Below are 21,422 nucleotides of genomic sequence, written 5' to 3'. Positions count from 1 at the left end.
GTTTCTACCATCGCCTCAGTTTGCGTGCCCGCGTGCACGTACTTCGAGGCACCTCATTTTCTTCATTGCATTTATCATCGCCTCGGTTTGCGTGCCTGCGTGCACGCATTTCGAGACACATGTCATTTTCTCAGTTTGCGTGCCCGTGTGCACGAACTTCGAGGCATTTCATTTTCATAGCATTCTGTGTATGTTAGGACTATAGCTTAGTTGCATTTCGTGCATATCATGCATATTGCATCGTGTCCGGAATAGGAGTTAGCCCGGGCACGGGAAACGAGGTACATTTCGTACTCCAAGTGACGGAGTGTGTCTCAATTCCCCAGTCACCGACACTCCGGATTATCCATGATGGAGTTAGGTTTTAGCTGTAGTTTCATGTGCATTCATCCTATATTGAGTTTGTGCATTTCGACTCCTCGACCATCATGCCTCGGTATGTGTGATTGGTGGCACGAGGATCGAGGCATGCATATATCTGTGCAAATACATTGCTATGCCCCTTTCCTGCTCTCTGTTGCAGCAAAATCAGGAGTCAGCAACTTTTTGAGGCTTGGCACGCATTTCAAGGCAGGTGTAAACAGAGGCTAATTGGGGCATTCCGGTGGATTTCCGCGCAAGACAATCCGAACATGCATCATCCATCAGAAGCAAGGCAGTCCCTGGCTCGCACGCCAGTTTTATTTACCTTCTTAGTTAATTCATTAATTAATTAGAATTTTGTAATATTTTGGACTGTAATATTCTTTTATTCGGGACTGTAATATTCTTTTATTCGGGACTGTAATATTTGGACTGTATATTTATTTGGACCCTCTGCATGAGGGCACAACTGTAATAAGTGTGCGTGTGTGTGATGTATGTCTTCCAACCCCACGTCTTTCTCCCTTTTATTTATCCGCTTATGATGGTTAGATTAGGGCATATTTAAATTAGCATACAGTATGACAGCATGTTTGCATCATTCATCTGTATTGCATGCACCGGGCTCGGCGCACCATACTAACTGCATCGTACTTTCAATTCCAAATTGAATACATGGTAGTTGTAGCATTTCATATACCATCTTAGAATAGCCGAGCCTGCTATAGTTGCATTTTGCATGCGTTGCATTAGGCATTTCTATATACTTAGGATCATGCATGATTTCTAATACAGTTTTTGTTTTGGCTTGGAGTACCCGGTAAGTTTTATGCTTTAGCATCCTTGCATGCGTGTGAGTGTTGCCATGAATAGCATGCTTACCATGAGGCTATGTGCTTACATGATTTAACTGCCTGAATGCCTGTGGGTGGAGGTTGGGTTATCTGAATTGGAATAAATCATCAAATGTTTTAAGCCTACCTGCGGGTAGCAAACCATTTTCAAAAAGCGAGCATGAAATGTTTTGTTCCAATTCGGACGACCTGGTCTATACTTGTATGCTGTGCGCATCACATAGTAACCTAGGCTAATAACCGGAATAAGAGCATACAATGTTTTCAAAAATTGATATCATGGTTAGTAGAGGCCGGTCTATGACCGGGCGAGCGGGGGTGCTCACGAAGTGACCTTCCCCAATCGTACCCAAGTTCCCGAGCCGAGGCAACTTTGGTGATGACGGACACGTGGCCTTTTGGCACCGAGTCAGGGTTTCCTAAATTTCCCAAAATAAAATATTTAGGTGGCGACTCTGTATCTGGCAAAGCAGTCCATGTTTGGCACTACTTTTTCAAAAATCAGTTTCTCAAAATGATTTGCCGGATTTGGACTCTTTGGTTCAGACTTAGAACCGTGACTACGAAAAGCCGAGTCCGAGCTGTAGCGAGGTCCCCCCGCGGCCCTGTTACAAGGTGTCTCCCCATTCTCAAGGGTTCAGATTTTTTTAGAGCAAAAAATCTACTATCTCTCTAGAATTCTCTCTCTCTCTCTCTCTCTCTATATTTTTGTGCTTGAAAGGGCTTGAAAGTGAAAATTCTTGGTGCATTTGCAAAGGGGCTCTTGATCAACATTACCATCATTGAGCTGAGGTTCTTGGAGGTCATATTTGGGGTTCAAAAGTTGGTTTTGAGCTCAAGAACTTGCTGTTATTACTGTGCTTCAAGGGTGAGGCCTATATCCTCTTTAAAGCTTTATTTTAATTGCTTGTTTGGCCATCCTTGCATGCTCTTTTAGGCCTTACTCTCAACTATAAAAACCTTTGTTTTTAAGTGTTTTGAGTTGGTTATTTGAGGCCTTGTTTGAGTTAGGGGTGGTCTACCCCACTTTGTGGCTTATTTTGCTTTACTTTGAGCTATGTTTTAAAGCCTTTGAGATCATCTTTTCTTGGCCTTTTAACCACTTAATTCCAAAGGAATTTCAGTAATAGAAAATGGGTTTTGGGACCCAAAATAGGTGGGGGTGGTCCCCTCCCTTTGTACCTTGTTTGCATATGTTGATGGCCTCACTCTTTGGCATGTTTTTATACCCTTTTGGGGCTCCATCTTAACATGTTTTAGGTCTTATTTTAGCATGTTATAACTCTGTTTTTCGTTGGTTTGATCACCTCTTGCATGCTTTATACATTTGTAATGTAATCCTACTTGCTAGCCTAACATGCTTCATGTCTCAGTCTATAATTCTAGCATGTATTGGCCCCACTCCAGCATGTTTTTGACCATTATTTAACATGCTTTAACTCTAATTTTGGTTGGTTGGGCCACTTCTTGTTTGGTTTTTGCATTTGTAGTGCAATCATGCTCATTAGCCTAGTGTACTTGGTGATTTGACTTATCATTCTAGCTTGTTTTGGCCACACTCCAGCATGTTTTAGGCATTGTTTTGACATGCTTTAGGACTGTTTTGAGTGGTCTTGGCCTCTTGGGGTTTTATTTGTATAGCTATGGCGTAGTTGGCTTCACTAGTCTTGAGTTTTAAGACCCTTAGCATGTTATATTTGTGATGTTTGTGTGGTATGGCATCATTTGGTATGTAATTTCCAAGCTTATATCTTTTCCATGCTTCCACTTGAATCACTCTTTAAGTGCTCTTGAGAATTAAGCTTTGTGCCTCGCTTGCGAGCCATCATTTGAGCATGCGTTTTCTTATTTTTCATGCTATCATTTCAGCCCATTTTAGCCACTGTTTTGGCATGCATGAGGTCTGTTTGTGGCTAGATTAGTCCTTTGAGCATGGTGTTGCATGGTTCTAGTGTTATGCTCTTTGCTAGCTTCAATGCTTTCGACTCCGAGCATGTCTTGCATGTCATGCTTTGATGTCATTTAGCATCTTATTTTAGTGCTAGAATATGTGCCATTGTATTTCATCTTTCATTGTTATATCACTTTCGAAAGTGGTCTTAGCCCCTTTGTTGGTTTGAGCACGAAATTGAGGCGTCCATGCCTAACGGTTTTAGCCTTCTCTTTAGGGTTTCTACTAACCAACGGCATGATGCTTCTTTCATGCTCAAGGCGCTTGTGGCTTGGCCCGTTTTTCCAATTAAAGGACTTCTCACTTTTGGACAAATCAATTAAAGGATTAATTGGTAATCTAAAATGAGCAACCAAATTGAATCAAAGTAAAACATACCAAGATAACATGTTTGTGCTGCATTGCATGTGTTTGGATCGAACGTTAATCCCAACACGAGAAACGAGGGGTGTTTCATACTCAAAGTGATGAAACGTGCCTCATTTCTTAGTCACCGACACCCTTGATCGTGCATGACAGAGTGGAGGCTCATCGAGTCTATTTGTGCATTCATTGACTTGTACAAACTTGGCTTTTTGGCCATCGTGCATTGCGATGCTCGATTGGTGGCCCGAGAGTCGAGTACCACACTCCTTTGAGCTTGAGAAATGACAAAGAGGGTGGTTGTACACACATATCTTGCAAAGACCTTGCTTTGCCTCTGTTGTTCCCTGTTTGCAGCAAAATTGGAGAATGCAGAAGCAAGTGGCCGACCGGCCAGGGTAAGTGGCCGACCGGCCAGAGGAAGTGGTCTACAGCCTCTTTAAGTGGCCGACAGTTCTTAGGCTCAGAGGTGGTTAGAAGTTGTTTTGGTTTTGGAGCAGAAACAGCCTGGAGATTGGTTCGGTGTTCAGGAATCAAGGCGAATGCAACCGGTGGCAAAGTAACGGACTTTCGGGAGAAAGCGGAGCAACTGAGCATGCATGCATCCCTCGCTTCCCGAGGCCATTCATTTACATTGCTTAGCTAATTAGCTAGTTAGCTTAGTCGTTTTTTGTAATTAATTAGTTAAGTGTTTAATTAATTAATTCGGTTTGTAACTAATTAGTTTAGAGTAACTAGTTATTCAATTGTGTTGTAATTAATTAGCTAGAATAGTTAGTTAATTAGTTGGTTTGTAATAATTAACTTAATTAGTGTAGCTAGTTAGCTATTATTCATTCGGACCCTCCTTCGAGAGGGCGCAATGTTGTAATAAGTGTGCGTGTGTGTGTGAATGTCTTCCAACCCCACGTCTTTCTTCCTTTTATTTATCCGCTTTCAGTGGTTAGATTAGGGCACGTTTTGATTAGCATACATTATGCTTGCATGCGTGCATCATTCATTTGTCTTGCATGCACCAGGTTTGGCGCATCATTCAAACTGCATTGTATTTCAATACGCTTACTTGAATACGTGTTCCAAAGCATGTTATCAAGTGTTGCACTCATATACCATCTTAGATTACCGAGCATATTAGTTGCACTATTGCATGCGTTACATTAGGCATTTTAACATAGTTAGGATCATGCATTGATTTCTAACTAGTTTTCTGTTTTGGCTTGGAGTACACTGTAAGTGTTTAAGCTTTAGCATACTGCATGAGATGTATATGTTGCCATGTTTAGCATGCTTGCCATGAGGCTATATGCTTAAATGATTAAATGCATGAATGCCTGTGGATGAAGGCTTCATTACTTGAATTTGAACAATTCATCAAAATATGAGTTTTAAGCCCACTTGGAGTGGCAAAATCATCATGCTTTAAGCACACCTTGTTTGGTGGCAAATCCGCATTTCTAAGCCCACTTGAGGGTGGCAAATTCAAACCATTTTCGAAAATAAATATTGAATTGTTTTGTTTCAATTTAGGCGATCTAGTCCATACTTGTGTGTTGTGCGCATCACGTAGTAAGTTAGATTAATAATCAGACAAGAACACATGTGTTTTCAAAAACAACATATCATGCTTAGTAGAGGCCGATCCTTTGATCGGGCGAGCGGGGGTGCTCATTTCAGGACCTTGTCCTCTCGTACCCAAGTTCCCGAGCTGAGGCAACTTTAGTGATGACGGACACGCAGCTTTAGGCACGAGACAGGGTTTCCTAAATTCCCAAAACAAAATATTTAGGTTGCGACTCTGAAATCTGGCAAAGCAGTCCATGTTTGGTGCTTTTTGATTAAAATCGATTTTCCAAAACGATTTGCCGGATTTGGACTCTTTGGTGATTTATCAGTCTTACATTGTACTTTGTGAGATTAGATTCAGAACCGTGACAGGAGTTCGAATTGTAGTAGCTAGAACCCAAATCCGAGCCCTCTCTGAAAGGGGGCGCGCGGAGGAAGTTCGGGGCGGTCTACACTAGGACCTTACAATCTACCCCCCTTAGGGCTGCACGTCCTCGTACAGTAGTCTGCCAGCTCGCAAGCCCGCCCACATGTACCGAGAGACGCTAGGGACCCACACTCGGTACTCTGGAGAGTCAGCTCTGATACCATTTGTAGCACCCCAACCCTTCACATGTCATCGATATTGTCCGCTTTGGGCCATGCCCACACTGATTTATTCTTCCCAGTGGGTCACCTATCCCAGAACTACTCTAGCCTAAGCATGCTTAATTGCGGAGTTCTGTTAAGGATTTCACTACCCGAGAAAAGGCCTCCATGCTATATAAGGGTCTAGGTTTTTACTTTTATAACCCAGGAACTCCCCATCCATTCCCAATGTAGGACATCAAGACCTTACAATCTACCCCCTTAGGGCTGCACGTCCCCGTGCAGTAGCCCGCCAGCTCGCAAGCCCGCCTACATGCTCCGAGAGACACTAGGGGCCCACACTCGGTACTTCGGAGAGTCGGCTCTGATACCATTTGTAATGCCCTAACCCTTCACATGTCATCGATGTTGTCTGCTTTGGTCCACGTCCGCACGGATTTATTCTTTCCAGTGGGTCACCCATCCCAGAACTACTCCAGCCTAAGCACGCTCAACTGCGGAGTTCTGTTAGGAATTTCACCACCCAGGAAAAGGCCTCAATACTATATAAGGGTCTAGGTTTTTATTTTTATAGCCTAGGAACTCCCCCTCCATTCTCGATGTGGGACACCGGACCCTTACAATCCACCCCCCTTATGGATACACGTCCCGGTGTCCCACATCGAGAATGGATGGGGAGTTCCTAGACTATAAAAGTAAAAACCTAGACCCTTATATAGCATCAAGGCCTTTTCCTGAGTAGTGAAATCCCTAACAGAACTCCGCAGTTAAGCGTGCTTAGACTAAAGTAGTTCTGGGATGGGTGACCCACTGGGAAGAATAAATCCGTGCGGTCATGGCCCAAAGCGAACAATATCGATGACATGTGAAGGGTTGGGGCATTACAAATAGTGTCAGAGCCGACTCTCCAGAGTACCGAGTATGGGCCCCTGGTGTCTCTCGGTGCATATGGGCGGGCTTGCGAACTGGCAGGCTACTGCACGAGGACGTGCAGCCCTAAGGGAGGTAGATTGTAAGGTTCTGGTGTCCCACATCAGGAATGGAGGAGGAGTTCTTGGACTATAAAAGTAAAAACCTAGACCCTTATATAGTATCAAGGCCTTTTCCCGGGTGGTGAAATCCCTAACAGAACTCCACAGTTAAACATGCTTAGGCTGGAGTAGTTTCTGGGATAGGTGACCCACTGAGAAGAATAAATCTGTGTGGGCGTGGCCCAAATCAGACAATATCGATGACATGTGAAGGGTTGGGGCGTTACAATCTCCAACAAAATTCAAGCTCTTAAAACTTCTGCATTGAAAACAAGAGACAAGGTCAATGTGATTCAGATAGATTAAATCTAAAACAACATAATAGATATCCATAATTCAAGTAAAAATATTCAAATGAATCATTAAAACTAGAATAACATATAGTTTGCTATAATTCAGGTAAGAAAAATCAAGTGACCCTTTAAATTCAGTGAACGAATTAAATCCATAAAACTGCCTATGTGGTTTTGCTTTTGTTTTCTGCTATTTGTTTTCATTTTTCAGGGAAACACACAAAACTCACTTGGCAAATTGTTCCTCGCCCCGTCCTCGGTGCCTCCCCTCCCCTCCCCCGGCGCCCAAACAACAACAAATGAGTAGATGCCTTGAAGACACTATACCTATTAGAAGATCAAAGGGGGAAGAAATGTTGAGAGCAAGCTCAGTGAAAAGATATGGAAAGAAGCAACATAAAAGCATCTCTCAGCCCAAGTTTGCAAAGACGAAACTAGAGACGAATTGAATTCGAATTCGTTCAACTACCGTGTTATCGAAGCCTATTTCGGAGTCAATTTCGCATTCACTCAGAAAATGTTTTGAACAACAAAATATACAAAGTGAATCACCACCCGACAAAGAACGAGTTTCCACCAAGACACACCCCAATCGGTGTCCGAAGCCCATCTGAATTTAGGTTCAAAGTTAGCCAAAAGTCGTGGTTGCACAAACCATTTTTCTAACATTCTGTATTACCTATTTTTGTGGAAATTGTTCGTGGAAGAGAATGACAAGGGGACAACCGGCCGTATGTTTGGCCGATCGTCCGGTGGGTCCCACCTACAATGTTCATGCATAGTAAACTGGTGAAAGGGTGCCCAGATCCTCAGTTTAGTGAAATATATCTGATGTTCTCAATTTAATACAGGTTTAGTGAAACTATTGGAGAGCAAAAAGTGGTACTTTTTCATCAGATTTAAATTTGGTGATGAATTTGATTGATAGTTGGAGATAGCCCAACAAATATTATATAAATGATATATTGAAGATGTCTAGTGTACTAGGGATGCTATTAAAAGATAAAACCGTGATGACTTCATGGATTGAGGCAAGTCAAAAAAAAATTTCTTGCCACCTAAATCGAACCAGTTTATATATATGTATATATTTTTAAATTTCTTTATTTATATTGACATGTTTTTATCTTATTGCTATGTTACAATGAATTTTGATTACACTTAATAAATTTTTTATACAAAATTATTAGGTAAACGAAAGAAGTATTAGAAATTTCATTCAGATTTTTTAGTTGATTTAATTTGTATTAGTTGTATTAATAGATTTAATTTCTATTAATTATATTTAAGCTTAAATTAGATTTAATTTGTATTGGCTTATATTAAATAATATTTTACTCTTTGTTTGTGTCATGCTTAAATGTTAAAGACTTATTTATTTTAATTATTTATTATTGAGTGATTTGCTTATTTTTAATACATTGGAATCGTGGTTCTAACTCGAATCAACCCAAGTTAGTTTGGGTTCGGTTGGATTTGTTCTAGTACATGATTGGTTTAGTTCTGAGTCTAAAAATTCAAAATTGATTATGATTGGGTTGGTTTCAAATTTAGTGCCAAACCGACTATGAACACCTCTACTATGCATTGGGTAAAGAACAAATAAGAAAAATGTTAGGCATTTCAAGAAATCTATTAATATTTTTACTAAATGTCTCGTATGGGTATAGGACCCACACTCATATAAAATATTTGATAAATCTCTTATACTATGTTTGGATTGAGTAATTTGGAGAGAAAAGAAAAGAAATGAAAAGATATGTATTTCTCTTACTTGTTTGGATAACTTAAGTAGAGAGAAACGGGGAGAAATGGAGAGAAAACGGAGAGAAATCCATTTCTCTTATAACCCTCACTTTCAATCTTTCTAAAAGTGCAGAGATTGGGAGAGAAAAGAAACCAATAGATTCTTATATTTTCATAATACCAATTTTATCCCTATAAAAATAAAAGAAATAAAATGATTGATACCTATGTCCTCAAAGGCTTTTTATATCCAGCACAACATTTTTGGTAATATAACATAAAATAGTTTCTTTTTTTTCTTTTTTTTTTTTCTCTTATGAAATCTAACCAAACAAGAAGAGAAATCACAATCATTTCTTTTATTTTATTTCTTACTTATCCAAACAAGAATGAGAGAAATCATAATCTTTTTTTTTTCTTTTCTTTTCTTTTCTCTTATAACTTAAGTAATCATTTCTTTTATTTTCTCTTCTCACCTAAGTTCCCAAACATAGTGTTAATGTCTCTAATATTACTCAACAAATAATAAAAAAAGGAAGCAGGGTCACTGTTGTGCCTAAAATGGCACAGTTTCAGCCTCTTTTTTTATTTATTTATTTATTTTTCATGTTCTCACTATGTTTTTTGGCGTGATAAATTACACTTTTTTTATTATTATTATTTTAGGATTTAGGGTTTAGGGTTTAATTCTTAAATTTTTTATTTTTTTTATTTTAGGGTTTAGAGTTTAAGGTATAGGGTTTAGGGTTTAATTCTTAAAATTTATTTTTTTTTTTATTTTAGGGTTTAGGGTTTAATTCTTAAAAAAAAATTATTTTTTTTATTTTAGGGTTTATGGTTTAATTCTTAAAATTTATTATTTTTTTAATCTTAGGGTTTAGGGTTTTATTCTTTTTTTTTTTTTTTTAGGGTTTAAGGTTTAGGGTTTAAGATTTAATTCTTAAAATTTATTTAATTTATTTTTTTATTTTAGGGTTTAGGGCTTAATTTTTAAAATTTATTTTTTTAATTTTAGGGTTTAGGGTTTAGGACAAAGTGTAATTTATCATGTCAAAAAATATAGTGAGAACATGAAAAAAAAAAGAAAAAAAAAAGAAAAGAAAGAAGAGGCTGAAACTGTGCCGTTTTAGGCACAGCAGGAAACATAGTAGTAGGGGTCACAATAGTGATCCCGTATTCTTAAAAAAATGAGTTAAGAAAAATGTTTGAGAGCACTAACTAGTGCTCCCACTAATTAGGTGGCAGTGGGTCCCGTCATTAATGATGTGATATTTTGGTCTTGGAGTTTTATTTTTTTATTTTTTTTTTTACTTTTTTAATGCATTAGTGCTATTAGTGGTAGTGTTTTTAGTGGAATGAATCATTGTTGATGAGTTAATTAGATATTTTAACTGACAAATATTATATAACTGATATATTGAAGATGTCTAGTGTATTAGAGATGTTATTAAAATTTATAAAGATAAGGCCATGATGACTCCATGAATTGAGACCCAAAATATTTTTTTTGTCGGCTAAAACGTGTGGGACACACCTTGGACCTATATAGCATTCACACTTTGAGCAAATATTTAAGTGAGGTATTCGGAAGTCTAAGAGCAGTTCCTCGCATTGCACCTATGCCATTTTTATTGGGGGAGGAAGGTATGTAAATTTTCACAAAAATATAAAAATTATCTTGTAAAATCGTATAATTGAAACACAAATTCGTGTAATTTAATTTATAAAAACTTGGAAAATTACAACTTATCATAAATTTTCATAAATATGTATAAGTCACCTTATAAAATTGTATAACTTAATATAAATTTGCGTAAGTAACCCATAAAAATGTATTGTAATTTTTCACAAAAATGTATAACTTATGTCACAAAAATACATAAGTAAATGGCATACCATATGCCTTGCACACTCAAGAATTATTGTCTTATTGGTTAGATCCTTTGTTGACGACGGTTGTGGCTGTCAATTTATCAGACTATCAACCAAGCACAATCATAAAAGGTACACCAACTTACTATGCTCTCGTACCACTCAATAACTTCTTAGAGTTTTAGAAAGTAGGTTAAAAGCCCCTTTTGAAATTTTTTTTTCAAAAAAACGTATAAAAAAAGTAAAGAGGTGATATGATCCAAAAAGTCAAAAAATTTAAAAAAAAAATTTTAACCTCTTTGCAAAAAGAGGCCATTTATGGCAGATAAATTTCAAAATCATAACTTATGAAATGAGTAATATTATACGTAATTACATTCTTTATTTCAATTTTTGTTTCAATTCCACATTCGGACAGCGAGACTCATATTGATATAAATAAATAAATAAAAATTAAATTAAATTTATATCTTTTGAGGTTTATGTTAATATAAATCTTCCCCTTACATGTATTGTAAAATTTAATGTATCTATTGATGTATTATTGATTGTATGAATATGTTTACAATGAGTCCTATATATAGAAGAGTAGAGTAGGTAGTAGGTGGTAGTGGTAGGTGTGTAGTAGGTGGAGTAGGTGGTAGTAGGTGGTAGTGGTAGGTTTTAACAGCCCCCCGCAAACTCAAGGGGGATAGGAACTAACCAACTTGAGTTTGGAGAGAGTAACAAAATAAGAAAATATACTAATACATAAAATAAAACAGGATAGGAGACACTGGATGGTCGTGTCAGACCGTTGTAGCAGATAATGTCTGGACAGTTGACGAGGTCACACCGGACCGAGGGAGATGCTAACCGGAATCAATGTCGGGACAGTTTTATGTGGTCATGCCGGACCGTTGTAAAAGCTAACCGGAATCAAGGTCGGGACAGTTTTATGTGGTCATGCCGGACCGTTGGAAAAGCTAACCGGAATCAATGTCGGGATAGTTTAGGGGGTCATGTCGGACCGTTGAAAAAGTCGCACTCTCAAAAGGTGTGCCCAATCTTTCAAAAGGCGTGCCATCAAAAGGCGTGCCCAATCCATAAAAAGGCGTGCCATCAAAAGGCGCGCCCATGTTGTCGTCTAGTGCCGAGCGGCGCATGATGCGCGTGTCTGCCTTGGCTATTTAACCAAGACAGAGGCTGAGGTTGAGGCAGAGGCGAAGACAAAAAACTTGCAAAAAAAAAACCTCTGAAAAACTCTGCATTTTCTGAGAGAGAAACTCTGTAACACTCTGTTGCTCAGAAAATGGCCTCGTCTTCCCGTGGTCTGCTCACTCTCTTTCCCGACCTCAATGAGTCCACAAGAGAGATAACTGGTGCGGTTGCCCATGAACCTCAACCAAGCGCCCCTGAGTTTGCTCCGTTGACCTTTCCTATGCGGTCTGTGGAGCAAAGAATGGAAGCACAATCAGATATTGAGGCCAATCAGTATACATTGAAGTCATGTGTGGAGACGATGACGGCAGTCACAAACTTGTCGCACCGGCTTCAGAGTAGGACAAATGAGGTGCAGCAGTTAAACGCCCAACTGGTTCTGCTCCAGCGCATGTATAAGGATGCGCAAGCAGAGATATGTGTGCTAAAGACGGAAAATAAGGAGCTGAAGCGGAAGGCCACCGTTATGTTCCGATTTGGAGGTCCGCCATATGCTGCAGTGGAGGAGCAGGAGGGAGTGAACGTGCTTGGCGGAGCGGGAAACACAGAGGCAGCATCGTCAAGGGCCGCCCAGGACGGAGGCAAGAAGAAAAGACCGGTGGCAGAGTAGAGAAGAAAAATCCCGCCTGTGGATGTGGTGGTTGTGGTTTTGGTTGTTTTTTTTTTTTTTTGGGTGTAAAATGGTGATCGGGGTTGATCCCGGCATGAAGAAATGACAAGTTTGTGAAATGAAAACGAGTTGGTTGTGAATGGATTTTTTTTTTTTTTTGGTATTAGAATAAAAATGAAATAAAATAATAAGAGAATGGAAAAAGGATGATACTCACCAACCGAGTTGTAGAATATTGAAGTATTGATGAAAAAGAAAGATAGAAAAAATAAAAATAAAATAAAATAAAAGTTTGTGAAAAATCATTATATATATATATATTGATGAATCAGTAGATATAGGGTGAGTGAAGGATAATAGTGTGGGTAATATATTATAATAATAAAAGATATATATGCTTTGTCCCCTGAATCGGTAGATATATGGTGAGTGGAGTGCAAAAGGTGAAGGAAGGGGTTGGAAAGTGGACAAAGTGGTGGATCCTTGAGTAGAGAGAGAGAAAAAGGGACCAGAGAGAGAGATAGTGGGTTGATTAAAAAAAGATTGTGGGGTTGAAAGTGGGTTCATTCATCAACTTCATGGCCTCAATGATGCAGAGAACTTGTCCTTTCTGTACTTTGTCTCCAACCTTAACAAGCGGTGGTTCACCAGGTGTTGGACTTCGGTAGAATAAACAAATTCAATATATAGATACCCAGACCGTAGGTAATAATATAGAACCCTTGAACATAGAAAACCCGCAGAGCATATATGAAAGTTAAAATAGCGGTTCCAACCCATCTGTAAACTGCATGAGGAGTAGTTTTATCCAAATAAAACTGGAAAAGTTTCCATGCATCATGCCTCCACTGATTTAGAGGTGCAGTTGCTGAAGCACCCTCAGCTCCAACGCTCTCCATAAAAAATGAGCTTCACAGCCCTATAGATCTCCTCCGATGAAGTTGGAGCAGTGGAGAGATTGTTGAAAGCGAGATTGGAGACGAAGGCGAGAGAGAGATGATATCGGTTTGGGGTGTTGGATTAGTGTAAGGTTCGGCCTGAGAAGAACATGAAGCAGCCAAGGTGAGTGAGGCTATCGGTGATGATGGCTCGGTTGTGGAGTTGCAGCGGTGGTGGCTTGACAGTGGAGTAGAAGAATCTGCCATTGAAGAAGAAATTAGGGAAATTTGGGTTTGTCCGGCGGGCGACCAAGGCGAGATTGCCGCCCGCCGGTGGAACGAAAATACTAGGTTCTTAACCTTGCTCTGATACCATGTAAAATTTAATGTATCTATTGATGTATTATTGATTGTATGAATATGTTTACAATGAGTCCTATATATAGAAAAGTAGAGTAGGTAGTAGGTGGTAGTGGTAGGTGTGTAGTAGGTGGAGTAGGTGGTAGTAGGTGGTAGTGGTAGGTTTTAACATGTATGTAATTGCATTACATATTCCTCCCATTAAGTGGCCATTAAGAGCAAAACAAAAATTGTTAATGTCATATCTTATTTTTTTAAATGATCATTTTATCATTTTTTTACTATTTCTTCTTCCGATCATCATGACTATGATTAAACTCTACAAGTGTCCTAATTCTAACTAAACACATTATTATTTCCACCATCCTTGTTTTTCTCATCTATTTACCCTCATTTACTACAGTACTACAAACATAACCATTCGCGTAGAAAACAAACACCACTATATTCACAAGTCATTTTGGGTTGATTATTTAGTACTCCCGGATATGGACACGTGGTGCTCCATAAGGTTTTGATTGGTGGAGAGACACAAGAACCCACGATTTATGTTGGGGATGGGGGAACAACATGGGACTAACTAATTGGTGATTGGTTTGGAGTATGAGCACGTGGTGCTCCGGGAATATTGAATAATTTCCGGTCATTTTGATCTGAAATTTAGGTGACCTCACCACTACTTTAAGCCGTAATGGATTATAACAAAATACTGCTAAAATCATAACAAAAAATAAAATCAAGAATAACTGGGTGTATGTAGAATTCTTCTATTTATAATATTTTGAATCAATGTATGTGCTACTCCATTATATACAAGGCATCTAGTACAGATCATTCAATTCCACTCAGATTCATTTACAGGACTAAATTAGGCAGATCTATGGATGGGCTGAACGAATATGAGGAAGATGGTGTGCTTTGGGAGTGGATGATGCTGTTGGTTACGAAGGAAAATAGAAAGCAGAAAAAATAATAATACGGAGGCAGAGTGAGCGGTGGCTCACAGTTACGAAGAAAGGGTTATATCGTCAAAGAATGGAATGATGTACGTGGGGTAGAGGAAGGGAAAGAGGAGATAGAGGCATTGGTGAAAATGAAAACATGGAGAGAGTAAGAGAGAGAAAGGAGGAAGCGTTACTCGTAGAGAGAAAGAGATGGTGTTTTGAGATTGACGAAGATGACCATGGTAAGACGTGGATAATAAGATAATTTTGTTTGAACTTCAAAGGGTAATAAGGTAATTTTATATTTTTTTATTACAGATGTTAACGGACAAAGTTTGATAAGGAGGTTAGTGTAATTTCCCAGATGTGAAGAGAAAATTGTATTAAACACAAACCTCTAAAGTTGTCAATATAATTTACCTTAAAAATATTACATATAATTCATTTTTTTTTAATCTCATTTTCTCACCACTACACACAGGTAAGTCGGTCACATATGCATCTATCAGTGTGGATCTCATTATTGTGTAAGAATAAGAAAATGATGTAAAAAATAATAATGTATAGCATTACACATTAACAAAAATATGTAAAATTCACTTACTTACGTCGACTTAAATAAGAAAATTTAATAAAAAAAAAAATAAGAATATATATAATATTTAAGAAAAATATACATTCATATTTATATTTATAAATATAAATATATTATATATATATATATTTAATTATTAATTTTTAAATTTTAAATTTTAAATAAAAATCATTCAAAACTAGTGAAAAGTGACTTATAAATCAATTTATTGATTGTTTAATTTATTTAGATCACATCACTTTTTTATTTTTATATGTTTTTCGTAATAAATAAAAAAATTCAACTCATTTAACACTTCTTAAAATAACTTTGTATATTATATGCCCTAAAATCCACCAAGATAAGAACGTGATGATATTGGGACTAGCCAAAATATTTTTTTTTTTGCCGGCTAAAAACTTTGTATATGCTCTAAAATCCACCCAGATAAGAACATGATGACACCTCATATTGAGACTAGCCAAAATATTTTTTTTTTTTGGCCGGCTAAAACATGTGGCACACATCTTCGAGCTATATATCATTTGCACTTTGAGCAAATATTTAAGACAGACATTTAGAAAATTGTTTGGCTAAGGGCAGCATCAGGTGTTCTACCAATGCCATTTTTATTGGCTAGACCCTAGTGGTAGGGGTGTTCGGAGATCAGATGGCGTTTTATTTACCATTCGTTTAAACTTAGGTGGATTAAAAAAATGTGATTTGCATTCTCGCCTGTTCAGTTAGTGAATGCAAATTAAGTAGGTCGTGCATAGAATGATTTGGTAGTGCTTTACTATTTTATGTTTTTCTTAAAACTTTTTTAGTGTAATTTTTTTACTATTTTGGGCCTTATTTAAGTCTAAAATTTTTTATTGTTCATTTTTTATAATTAAAATAAAGGCCAAATTTTCATATTTCATAAATTGCTAATATTATTACTAAATAAAATGTCTATTTTTTAACATTCGAAGTATTAAAACATAACATTATTTTTTTAAGGAGAGTTGGCGAATTCAGTTGGGTCAAGTGGTCTTTCATCCGCCATCCGTCTCAATTTAAAAAATCTCTATTCGTATTCAGCCGCTCATACTAAAACTACTTAAAAGTTGATGAATCAAATCGGATCGTTCAAGTTTAATAAGCACCCCTAATTAGTGGGGTATGGTTGAATAATAGTGTCAATTCATCAGATTACCAACAAATCACAATCCTAAAAAAAACCAACCATCCATGCTCTTGTACCACCCAATAACTTCTTGGAGAATTCACATTCTGGGCGCAACTATACAAAAATGTCATAATCACAGCCTCATGGAATGACTAAACTGTTATAATTAATTGAATTATTTTGAGAAAAAAAAAAATTACATATAATTCATTTTTTATCTTATTTTTTTATTTCTACACTTAGTTTCATGTGTATTTATTAGTGTAGATCTTATTATCTTGTGTTTAGGAGTGAGTAAATAGTACAAAAAATGAATTATGTATAACATTGCACATTAATAAATATATATAAAATCTAGGGAAAATTGGTCTAGGGTCCCTCTCCCACTTTTCATAATGGAAGAGATCCACAAAATTATTTTTTAATGTCTAAGGTCCCTAAACATATCACAGAGAAATTTGACCTTACCAAATCAAAACTCATCTCTCTCTCTCTCTCTCTAAACTTCTCCATTCTCATACCTGTCCAGATCAACTCTTGTTCCTCACCCCTAACTTCATTCTCCAACCGATTGAGCTCCAGCTTCACCGTATCCGGCCTTCAATGGCGTCGCCGAGAAACAAACAGTCAGTAGGAGACTTCAATTTCTCGAAACCAGATCTAAGGTGCCTTCGTCACTTGTTGAACAGGGTATTTGGGTTCTTGTCTCCACATTGATGATGTGATTGTTGTTGTTGTCTAGGGTTTTGTGGTGGTTTTTCAACCATAATCAAACAGTCACTCTTAGTTATCTTATCTATGGTTGCAAACGTATATATATATATACATATATATATATATATATATATATGATACATACATATATATATACAATGTCAGCACATATATATATATATATATATCCAGTGTTGAATATAATATCTTCAGGTTCAGAGAAATTTGAATTTTCTCTGGATTCAACCTAGAGAAATTCAACCCAGAGAAAGTGATCCAGAGAAATTTGAATTTTCTCTGGATTCAACCCAGAGAAATTCAACCCAGAGAAAGTGATCCAGAGAAATTTGAATTTTCTCTGGATTCAACCCAGAGAAATTCATACCATTAAGTTTAAAGAAAATCTATCACAAACTCATAGAAGAACTATTAATTGCCCAACTATTGTAACATACAACACGTACATTCATGGGCTTTGTAGAGTTGGATGTGTTGAATTTGCTTTGAACCTCATTCTATGGATTTTTTAAATTTCTCTGGTTTTTAACTGAATTTTCTCTGGGTTAAAACCAGAGAAATTCTCTGGTTTTTGAACTAAATTTTCTCTGGGTTGGTCCAGAGAAATTCTTCCCAGAATTTCTCTGGACCAATTTTCTCTGGGACTGAAATTTCTCTGGATTGATGTTGAGGGACCTTAGACATCATGAAAATATTTGATGTCCTTTTTACTATAAAATCATAATATCAGGGACCTTAAAAAAAATACCCCTAAAATCTACTTATGTCTATAAATGAAAATTTTCAAAAAAAAAAAATTATATCGATAATATTATATGGGAAGGTCAGAGTTGATGTTCATGTTTAGATTTTTCCTAAATATCCCTATAGTAGTGGTATGGGCAGCTATGACCTAAATTCAAGTTATTTTTTTATTTATTTTTATTTATTTTTTTCAAAATCTCTTGACTTATGATTTTTTAAAATTCATTTTAATATACAAATTAATACAAATATATTTATTTAATGTCGTCTTAACAAATAATCTTAGGACACATATTAACCAAAACCTCTTATATATTGTCCTGATTCAATTTGTTTTCTTTTTGACAATGAAGAGAAATTTACCAACTACCACACAAGTGGGAGTTTAAATTTAGTACAAGTAGGGACATCCAACAACAACTCTCTTGTCTCTTTCTTTTTCTTCGGTCCAGCAAGACAACTACAGGTGAACCAATCCCGAATCAAGGATCAATGAAACCCAATTGAATTTGAGCATTACAAATCCTCAATTATCACACTAACAACTCACCTCTATTATTCAAAACTCAGTTCAGAATTCGGAGCTCCATGATTTTCTCATTAACAAAGCAAAATGGCGGAGACTGCGGTGTTCCATCTACTAGCCAACTTTGCCCCCTTCCTTCAACAAGAGGCCAATTTGTTGATCGGAGTTCGAGAAGAGATCGAATACATCAGAGATGAATTCGATCGCATGACAGCTTTCATCAGAGTTGCCGATGCTATGGAAGAGAACAACCCCGAACTCAAAGTATGGGTCAAGCAAGTCCGAGAAGCTGCGTACGACATTGGAGATGTTCTCGAGTTGTACATGCTTCGCCTCGGACATTGTCATGGCGCTGGATTTCGCGGTTTTCTTCGTAAGGTTTCTTGCTTTATTAAGACTTTAAAAGCTCGTCACCAAATTGCTTCTGAAGTTCAAAGAATGAAGTCCAGAGTCATTGATATTTCGAAGGGACATCAGAGGTACCATGATAGATATGGTACGTTAGAGCAAGGCTCAAGCTCAAGGTCCACTTGTCTTAACACAGCATGCCATGATTATCGTGGCGATGCTCTTTTACTCGATGAATCTGAGCTTGTGGGCATCGACAAGCCCAAATCGCAACTAATTAGGTGGTTGGTGCATGAAGACCCCAGACTCAAGGTGTTTTCAGTATCAGGAATGGGCGGATTGGGCAAAACAACACTCGTTAAAAAGGTCTTTGATGATGCAGTTGTGAATAATCATTTCCAGAGCCATGTTTGGATCACTGTTTCTGAATCCTTCAAGATTGAGGTGCTCCTAAAAGGCATCATCAAACAACTATTTGAAGAAATCAAGCAACCAGTCCCACAAGGGATGGACAACATGGATACCAACAGCTTGAAAGGGATAATTAATGCTTTCCTGCAACAAAAGAGGTATGTGCTTGTTTTCGATGATGTGTGGGATATTCATGCCTGGCAATCTTTTAGATATGTGTTTCCCATTGGCAATTGTGGGAGTCGCGTAGTGCTGACAACCAGAAATGCAGATTTAGCTTCTATTGCTAGTACGGAATATTATGGTGTTGTCTATAATCTTCAGCCCTTGCCTCCCGAAGAATCTTGGACATTGTTTTGCTGGAAAACATTTATGGAGAATTCTTGCCCTTCACACTTGGAAAGACTTTCAAAAGCCATCTTGAATAGATGCGGGGGATTGCCGCTTGCAATTGTGGCAATTAGTGGTCTTTTATCAACAAAGGATAAGAGCAGTGTGGATGAGTGGGATAAGATCTACCGCAGCCTTGGTGCAGAACTACAAGGAAATGACAAACTCCTAAGCATGAACAAAATATTGTCCCTCAGTTACATTGATTTACCTTATTATCTGAAGTTCTGCTTTCTATATCTAAGTGTTTTTCCGGAGGATTGTTTGATTGACCATTGGAGATTGATTCGGTTATGGGTGGCAGAAGGATTTGTAGAATCGAAAGCAGGAATGACGAAAGAAGAAGTTGCCGAGGGCTACCTCAATGAGCTAATCAATAGAAGTTTGGTTCAAGTGGCAGAGATGAGAAATGATGGAAGGGTCCAAAAGTATCGCATCCATGACCTTTGGCGTGAAATTATTGTTTCGAAGTCGGGAGAGCAAAACATTGTGACACTAGCCGGTGAACAAAGCAGAGTGTGGCCTGAAAAGGTAAGGCGCTTATCAATCAACAATAATTGGGAATATACACAACAAACCAAGCGTTTCACTCGACTAAGTTCTTTGCTTATGTTCAATGCAACAGATTCAATGTCCAAGTTCTCCATGGTTGCATCGTCAAATGATGGTCTACAGTTGCTAACCGTGCTAGACTTGAAAGGTGCCTCGTTGGAGACATTCCCAAATGAAGTTTTGAAACTAATTCAACTCAGGTATTTAAGCTTGAGGAGAACCAATGTAAAAGTAATTCCAAAGTCGATTGGAAAGCTCCAAAACCTAGAAACATTGGACCTTAAAGATACGTATGTCACTGAGCTGCCTGATGATATCCTCAAGCTCCAACAACTTCGCCATATCTTGTTGTATCGCTGCAAAAAAGATTTTGTTCCTGGCATTTGTTTTCAACACAATTATGGATTCAAAGCCCCAACGGAAATAGGAAGTTTGTCATCCTTACAGAAACTTTGTTCTATTGAAGCAAACCATGATAATGGGACCATTTTACTAGGAGAGGTAGGGAAGTTGACTCAACTGAGGAAATTACGCATTGAAAAACTGAGAAATGAAGACGGGAGGGTGTTATGCTCGTCCCTTGAGAAGCTTAGTAACCTTCGCTCATTATTTGTTCGTGCAACAGGAGAAGACAAGATCATTGATCTAGATTCTCTTTCTTCACCACCTCAACTTCTTCGAACGCTCTGCCTAGTAGGAAGTTTACTTAAGGTACCGCATTGGATACCATCACTGCATAGCTTGGCAAGACTACATTTAGAATGGAGTAAGTTAAGGGATGTTGATCCACTGGAATCCCTTCAAGATTTGCCCAATTTGGTTGAACTTCGACTTCTTCAGACATATGAAGGGGCAGAATTGTGTTTCAAGGCTGGTGGATTTCAAAGACTTGTGATGTTGTACCTTCGTGGATTAAAAGGATTGAGATGGGTGAAAGTGGAGGCTGGCTCGATGCCTCATCTTGAAGAGTTAATTATCCAGAAATGCGAATTGGAAGAGGAGTTACCCTCTGGCATTGAACATCTAACCAACCTTAAATCACTTGATTTGGTTGATATGTCTGATGGATTGATTTCGAGTCTGAACAGAGACTTAGAGCGTGAGAATAATTGGAAAATTGCACACATCCCAAAAGTTTGGATTGGGGACACAAAACTTGGCTATTGGGAAAGGAAATTTTCTATAGTGAGGGAGGAGAGAGCTCTAAGCATATTGAATCACCACCACATTTAGAATGTTTATTATGTATTTATTTATTTTCATGTGCTCTTGGTACTTGATTTGTTGTATTTATATTGGGATCGAATTTTTCTTTATTTATTTTTTCTTTTTTCTATTACATTTTTGTTTTTTTAGTA

At 37.7% G+C, this 21,422-nt stretch overlaps 1 protein-coding gene across 1 annotated transcript; it reads left to right on the top strand.

The window, feature by feature from the left end:
• Positions 1-18,350: 18,350 nt before the first annotated feature.
• Positions 18,351-21,422, top strand: LOC114323213 (disease resistance protein RPM1-like). Its single transcript, XM_028270761.2, has one exon. The coding sequence runs from the start codon at positions 18,451-18,453 to the stop codon at positions 21,295-21,297; it is 2,847 nt and encodes a 948-aa protein (XP_028126562.2). The 5' UTR covers positions 18,351-18,450; the 3' UTR covers positions 21,298-21,422.

Source organism: Camellia sinensis, chromosome 7 (genome assembly GCF_055761805.1).
Source record: "Camellia sinensis isolate YWXY chromosome 7, ASM5576180v1, whole genome shotgun sequence".
In the NCBI taxonomy this organism is placed as follows: Eukaryota; Viridiplantae; Streptophyta; class Magnoliopsida; order Ericales; family Theaceae; genus Camellia; species Camellia sinensis.
The sequence above is the reverse complement of the archived record's forward strand: the minus strand, read 5'-3'. Positions and strand labels throughout refer to the sequence as shown.